An 8,455-nucleotide genomic window follows, 5' to 3' on the forward strand; every position below is an offset into this window, starting at 1 on the left:
GGGGGGGGGGGATCATTTCCTCTCTCTCTCTCTCTCTCTCTCTCTCTCCTCTTCCCTACTACCCTCCTACAGTCCCACACAAAGTGTGAAACATTAGCCTGATTGTTTAAAGATGTATAATTAATACCTCTAGTGCTTTCTGCAAGCTTCCGTCGATTTTTCTGGCTGTTCTCCTGATTATCAGCTATCCTAAGCCCTTGTTCATCCAAAATAACCTTTACCTTCTCTAAATCAAAACCTGTGGACAAGAAAAACAGAAATTCGTGAATGCTTTGACATTATGGTATTTATTTGCTGGATGATACACAAGAAATATGTTGACTGACGCAACTCTGAAACAATCACATTACAACAGAAATAAAATCAGGAGGCACAAAAGGAGGGTGGGGGAGGGGGGATCTGCGTCAATCAACATACATCTAATGGGCAAATAAAAAAAAGCATAAGAAGGAACAGCAAATTAGCCTTGTTCGTATCTTTTGACATGTAAATAAAAAATTTACTTTTGTAATACAAACACCTTAAGAATAGCATTTGTGTAACAAATCAATTGTCCATGTCAATTCCTTCAAGATCAAGCAATTAATTTTATTAATTCATATTTTTTTAGCAATAAATAAAAAAGTGTGCCTAGGCGTGCTTTGTGCATCTTCAAAACACACCAAAAAAGCATGCCAAAGGTGTGCTTCTTGAAATGAGCTTTGCTTTGGCCATGCAAAGTGCTTAGACCTTGGAGCCCTGAGCACTAAGCATGCTTTTAATACTGTACAAGACTAGCCTTTTATTTTTCTATGTTATGTTTAACTTATTATGTTGTGAGTATTTTTAAAAGGTCATATGACTAGCTTATGACTTTTGATGAAGTTGGATGGTTAGAATTTAATTGTCATATGTAAGACAAAGGGTTATGATTCTAGGAACACTGAACGCTACTATGAAGTAGCCTTCATTATAGGAAGCCTTTTCTGATTTAATAATTTAAGAAATTTTTTTAAAATATTTCTTGAACTTTTTGAACCTAGAGATTGATGTTTTAGGGCATGTTTGGTACTCTATAATAATGATTACAGTGTAATATGAATAATCATTTTTTGATAATTTAATAGTTTGGAAAGGAGAGATTTGAACCTATGATGCATCTGTCGGAAAAACCAAAAAGTGCCAACTAGTTGAGCTACAAGCAAGGTCGTCAAAGTTGGGATTGTAGGATAGGATCATGGAGGCAGGCAGAATTGTGGATTGTGGGATTAGATCGTGGATAGTAAGATCTTCCCTTTTTTGGGGAAAAAACGTATGAAAAAATATCTTAAAAAAAAACACAGATTGTGACTTTGTATGTTGAATAATCAGATAAATTATGAATTCATCTGTTAAAAAACAAAGATGTGAATAATGATTTAGCATATAATCACAAAAATTATAAATTACATGTAACAATTTCACTTGGTTGAATAATCGTGAGTTAGTACTTATGTCTAGAATTGATAAATTTTTGTTCACTTCTGATTGGGAAGAGCATTTTTCCTTTCTCGTTCAACGCAAGTTGTCTACAATATGCTTGGACCATTTCCCTATCCTTTTGGGATGTGGTAGAATACAGCAAGGAAGAAGACCTTTCAGATATGAAAATATGTGGTTGAAGGCTGAAGGCTTTAAGGGGATGGTTAAAGAGTGGTGGAATTCCCGAAAATCATAAAAAATAAAATATGTTGAATCTGACCTCCAATTTTTGACAGTTTGAAGGTTGGATTATTCTTAGCATGTGTGCAAAAAATCAGGGCAAAATTTGTGCTTCGCGGTCTCTGCGTTGCTGATGTGGACCATGTGGGCGTGCTTGTGGCCTCGGATGCAAAACATCATGTGGGTTTGGGGGCATCGGCAGGACCTCGAAGCTGTCCTTGTGTCCCACGTGTGCCTCGAGGCCTCTGCGTTGCCGATACCATTTCCAAGGTACTCTGAGTTTTATTTTGGTCGACAAACTGAAAGCTTTGAAAGGGGATTTAATGATAGAAATCAAGAGCCCTATGGTTGCAAGAAGGTGACAAGAATACTAAATTTTCCAACGGATAGCGAACTCTCATAGTTAAAATAATACAATTGGACATTATTGATGGGGTCCTTACCCCTGACCAAGTAATGATGAGGGGTCATATTAATCAATTTTATCATTTATGAATAATATTATTACTTATCAAAAAAGAATTAATATGATGCAATTTGTATACCATACATCAATACGTCTATACTAACGAAACTAATATACTTAAGTTTTAACACAATGTATCAAAAATGTTCTGCAAATGTTTAATTAGCAACCACATTCCAAAATAACTATCAACACAAATGGAAAATAGTTCTAAGTTCCAAGTTCAAAATCCAAAATAAGATAGCAAATGGAAACTAGCTAACTCTACAATATGAAATTCAAAAGCAATATGAATAATAAGGTGAACAAAACATTTAATCATCCATTCTATTGCCCTTATCAGGTACACCATCATAATCATCATTATCCATGTCCTGGGCATCAACATCAATGGGATAATTAGGGAGAGGATTATGCAATTCTTAGTTACAGAATAGTGAACAGGGAATTTTTAGTTTTAAATTGAGGTTTTTTGTTTTAGATTTTAAGTTCGCCTAGGGTTCATTTTGACATTCTAGTAGTCATAAGGGCCTGTTGGGCTGCTAGTATCTGTTGGAGGTAGCTGGGCTTCTATTAGCCCAAACCAATTTTCTTTTTCTTTTTTTATAGGTAATCCATGCAGTATTATTGATAAAAAATAATAAAATCTTTGAGTTCAGTATGACAAACACAAAGGAACAATGAAAAAAAAAAAAAAAAACTATAACTGTGTCACTGACTTCAGCAATAACAAACATATATCTAGCAAATTTTCTCGCTCCTCTGATTTGCATCTTCTTAAACACTATATTGTTTTAATATATGGTCCTTTTCAACCTTGTCCTTGGAAAATGAGTTCTTCATTTCACTAAGTAATCATCTTTACCACCTATTCTTTATGTTCCTAATTTTCCATTTAATTTTCGTTATTCATTTTTTTTTAAATCCCTTTAATTCTCATTTTTTTAGTCAATTGACTAAAGCCTTACACTATTCTATTGCCTTCGATCCCACTTCGTGTGTATTTCAGGAACTCAACACTAATGATTCGGGGCATGAGAACGACGGGCTATATTCAAGTTTCCCAGAAGAGACACCGTGCTCTGCTGGCCCAAAATGGCAAGAATTGGTGACAATCAGTAACTTCTAAGGCATTGTGCTAATCCATTGATAACTTTTTTTTCTTTATGCTGTTTAATAGTTTAGGATTTTGATCACTTTACCACATCTAGCTATAACGTTAACCCCAATTCTAGGATCGCAGATCTAAAACACGATAAAGTTTAGTTTCAAGATCCCAAAAAAAGAATCACTCAATTTCCCATTTTTCAAATGCAAAAGTAATAAAAAATATATAAATGAAGATTCAAATGTAACACTATCATATTCTGTTCTAACTTCTAAGCAATCCATAAGATTCACGTTAACAAGTGAGACTGTGCATATATTGATATATGTGTTTGAAAATTTGAAAATTTCTCAAACCAAAGAGGCATTTAATCTTCATCTGCTAAAAACTATAGCTGCAACTAAAAGAGTACTCCAAACTATAAAGACCAAAAAAAAAAAAAAAACCACCAATTTTTATGTAAGTAAAAGAAAAATTCAATGTGGAAAGATTATCAGAAAAACAAATTCACAAATTAGATGGAAATGCGAGAATTGGAAATTGGGAATTGGAATTACCTTTCCAGAAATTGGCGACGATTGGGGTGGGAGAAGAGGACGGGTTGGGTTTGTCCCTCTCGGATCCACCTTGCGGAGCCTCCATTTTCAACGGATCCGGATTGCTAGGTTTTGATTTTTTTTTTTTTTTTTTGGTTGGTTTGTTCTTCAGTCTCTGCAACTACGAGGATTTTAATTTAGTTTGCTCTGATGGATCTGAGAGAGCTTTGGCTTTCAGTCTAATGGTTTTTTTTTTTTTCTAATTTTTTTGGGTAGTGGGTTTCCTTCAGATTTAAATATAGTAGTGTGGTATTGCTTAAGAAGTAAATTACTAATTTCCTCCTCCAAGGATAAATTTTTAATTTTTTTTTAATAACTTTTTCTTTTTTTTGGTTGGTAGAAAAGGATAAAGTTTTTAATTTTGATGATTTTATCCCTCCTCTATTATCGTGTTAATGATCAGTTGTAATCTCTCAACTTTTGAAATCATACATGATCCATGTGTTTCCTCTATTTAAAATTTACAAAATTATTATTATTATATAATAATAATAATAATATATATTTATCAATATTATACTTGAAGTCTCGCTAAATTTTGAAATTTTTACACATTTTTCACAATTAAAAAAAGTATTGATAATTTGATATAATAAAATCTCACAATATTTTCATAATAAGTTAAAAATATAAAATTATTATAAGTTAAAATAAAATTACACCCAAACCTATTATAACTCAAAGCATGGTTGTTGTATACTACTTGTGTGATATTTTATTGTACTAAGAGCATTTACATAGGTCTCGTTGTTTTAATATTTCAGCAAAAATTTATCTAAACTTAACCAAAACTAATATGCATCGGTCTCACTATATTAATTAAAGTTTTTAAATAGGATAATCTCATCTTTACATGTAGTGAATCTTTATCCTTGCTACATTAAATTTCAATATTGATAAAGTATTAAAGTTGATGTATGTGTATAAAAATAATAATAAATAGCTAAACTAAAAAATGTAGAATTTTTTAGATTAGTTTAGCTAAAGCTTTAAGGAGAATAGTCTCATCTCTACGTGTAGTGAGCCTCTATTCTTGCTACCTTAAATTTCAATATTAATAAAGTATTAAGGCGGATGTATGTGTATGAAACTAATAAATAGCTAAACTAGCAAAAGTAGAGTTTTTTGAATTAATTTAGCTAAATATTTGAGTAGACTGATTTGAATGCTATTATAGACTTTCTCAAATTTTTAACTTTTGTTTCATGACTAAATTAACATAAAATACCACAAAATGTCATTAATATTAGGCTATCACTTAGATTGCATGACTAAAATTAGTGCAGAGATTTTGTTTTCCTTGTGATACATTGGGTTGCTGTGAGATTTATGTAATTTCAATTTTGTATCCATTATGTAAGATTTCGGAATTATTACTGTTGATTTTTTTGTACAAACCAAACACTTAAAAATGTTTTAAACAATTTTAGAAGCCCAACCAAACATTAAATAAAAAACAATTTTTTTCCTAAGGTTATTTTCAAACCGGAAAACACTTTAGAGCATCTACAACAGTGGAGTTATTTTTTTACCTATTTGGCACCACAAAAAGTCACTTTATCTATTTTAGCTACTCATTTTACAAAACATCTGGTAGTGGTGAATCTATTTTAACTTTCAACACAATAAAATAATATAAACATCACAATAAAATAATATATTTACCACAATAAAATAATACACCCCACTACAAAAAAAAAAAAAAAAAAAAAAAACTTAACGGTATTAGCTAACTGAGTTCTAACGGAATACCACATTGACAAAAATTAAAAGTTAGAGGACTGAAATGACAAAACTAAAAATTAGAGGACTGAAATAAAAAATGCTGAAACTTAAAGGGTCAGTTTTGCATTTTTGCCTTTTATTTTTATTTCTAATTTTTTTGGGTAGTGGGTTTCCTTCAGATTTAAATATAGTAGTGTGGTATTGCTTAAGAAGTAAATTACTAATTTCCTCCTCCAAGGATAAATTTTTAATTTTTTTTTTATAACTTTTTCTTTTTTTTGGTTGGTAGAAAAGGATAAAGTTATTAATTTTGATGATTTTATCCCTCCTCTATTATCGTGTTAATGATCAGTTGTAATCTCTCAACTTTTGAAATCATACATGATCCATGTGTTTCCTCTATTTAAAATTTACAAAATTATTATTATTTTATTATTATTATATATAAATACAATATTATACTTGAAGTCTCACTAAATTTTGAAATTTTTACACATTTTTCACAATTAAAAAAAGTATTGATAATTTGATATAACAAAATCTTAAAATATTTTCATAATAAGTTAAAAGGATAAAATTATTATAAGTTAAAATAAAATTACACCTAAACCTATTATAACTCAAAGGATGGTTGTTGTATACTACTTGTGTGATATTTTATTGTACTAAGAGCATTTACATTGGTCTCGTTATTTTAATATTTCAGCAAATATTTATCTAAATTTAACCAAAACAAATATGCATTGGTCTCACTATATTAATTAAAGTTTTTAAATAGGATAATCTCATCTTTACATATAGTGAATCTTTATCCTTACTACATTAAATTTCAATATTGATAAAGTATTAAGGTTGATGTATGTGTATAAAAATAATAATAAATAGCTACACTAACAAATGTAGAATTTTTTGGATTAGTTTAGCTAAAGCTTTAAGGAGAATAGTCTCATCTCTACGTGTAGTGAGCCTCTATTCTTGCTACCTTAAATTTCAATATTAAAAAAATATTAAGGCGGATGTATGTGTATGAAACTAATAAATAGCTAAACTAGCAAAAGTAGAGTTTTTTGAATTAATTTAGCTAAATATTTGAGGAGACTGATGTGAATGCTATTATAGACTTTCTCAAATTTTTAACTTTTGTTTCATGACTAAATTAACATAAAATACCACAAAATGTCATTAATATTAGGCTATCACTTAGATTGCATGACTAAAATTAGTGCAGAGATTTTGTTTTCCTTGTGATACATTGGGTTGCTGTGAGATTTATGTAATTTCAATTTTGTATCCATTATGTAAGATTTTGGAATTATTACTGTTGATTTTTTGTACAAACCAAACACTTAAAAATGTTTTAAACAATTTTAGAAGCCCAACCAAACATTAAATAAAAAAAAAAAATTTCCTAAGGTTATTTTCAAACCGGAAAACACTTTAGAGCATCTACAACAGTGGAGTTATTTTTTTAGCTATTTGGCACCACAAAAAATCACTTTATCTATTTTAGCTACTCATTTTACAAAACATCTGGTAGTGGTGAATCTATTTTAACTTTCAACACAATAAAATAATATAAACATTACAATAAAATAATATATTTACTATAATAAAATAATACACCCCACTACAAAAAAAAAAAAAAAAAAAAAAACCACAAATCGATTTTCTGAAGATTTTGAAGAACAATAAGCAAACCCAAAACCCCAGGCACCTCCATTGCCACCCACAACCACCTTTACTGTCCACAGGCCACCATTAACACAACCTAAATCCATCAAATTTGCAATAAAATCATCTCAAAAACCAACCAAAATCACACATAAAAACAACCAAAATTCAACAAACCCACAAATCTAGCAACAAAAAAACCTAGGGACAACTAACAAAAAAAACCCACACCACCGCCACAGCTAACAACAACTGCCCACAGTAATGGCTTGGGACAACCCACCACCACCACGAACACAGACCACAAACACAACACACGAACACAACCCAATTAACAACCACTACCCACAACTCTAATTTAAAAAAAAAAAAAAAAAAAAAAAAAAAACCATCACCACCAACCTCGGGTTGTCGCCGGCTTGGGACTTGTGTCGCAATGGCTTAGGACTTATTATTGGGGTTTATGCCCTAAAATTCAATTTATTGGCATGTCATAAATAATTAAATTGTTTAGTTATATGAGACTATCTATAAATGAACTAATATGACATTATTTTAGTCCAGGAGATGCATAGTATGTGATTTATGTGATTTAGTCACAGAAGATATAAATCATAAATTCTTTGTAAATTTAGAATTTTAGTTCATAGTCGGTGATGAAATTGGGCATTTTATTTACGAAGACTATAACATATCAACTAAGATGATTTGTCTTGATCATGGAAGTGGAGACTTCTAATTGGTATGTTGATATGTTTTAAGAGTTAAGCCATATTAAACTGAACTGCTATGAAATTTATTATTCTCCTAACGACTGTCAAATGAATAATAAATCTCACGACTTCTATTTACATCCACTCTAAATCCTGAGAGAATAATAGACCTGATCATGAGATGTAGGTTGTTTTGATATATTAGGAGTGAGATCTATAAGTTACGGTCAAAACCTCAGTGTGTTGGGCAACCGCATTTAATGTTGATGGAACATATATTTTCAAGATGGAATTCATAATCTCTTAACAGAGATATAAAATATTCCCTTGAGATAAGTTTAATGGGTTTGGTTATTCAGAGTGTTGGGCCCAACCACTTTAGTAAGAAGTTACTAAAATATATATATTTATGAAATTGGATTTCATAAATATATGATGAATAACATAAATAATTAAACCGAGTACTCAAGGATTAAGATGTAGTAATCTTCAAAGT

The 8,455-nt window shown here is 30.5% G+C and overlaps 1 protein-coding gene across 1 annotated transcript in view; it reads right to left on the reverse strand.

Moving 5' to 3' along the window:
- LOC112013833 (protein CASP) overlaps nt 1–4,060 on the reverse strand; it is a 23,552-nt gene extending 19,492 nt beyond the window's left edge. The window contains exons 1-2 of the mRNA XM_024046215.2: nt 3,812–4,060; nt 128–238 (exon numbers count right to left, since the gene is read on the reverse strand). Coding sequence (XP_023901983.2) covers nt 128–238; nt 3,812–3,896 — 196 coding nt within the window. The 5' untranslated portion in view covers nt 3,897–4,060. The remainder of the gene's footprint in view (nt 1–127; nt 239–3,811) is intronic.
- Nucleotides 4,061–8,455: the final 4,395 nt, after the last annotated feature.

This window comes from Quercus suber, unplaced genomic scaffold (assembly GCF_002906115.3).
Source record: "Quercus suber isolate HL8 unplaced genomic scaffold, Cork oak 2.0 scaffold_284, whole genome shotgun sequence".
Classification (NCBI taxonomy): Eukaryota; Viridiplantae; Streptophyta; class Magnoliopsida; order Fagales; family Fagaceae; genus Quercus; species Quercus suber.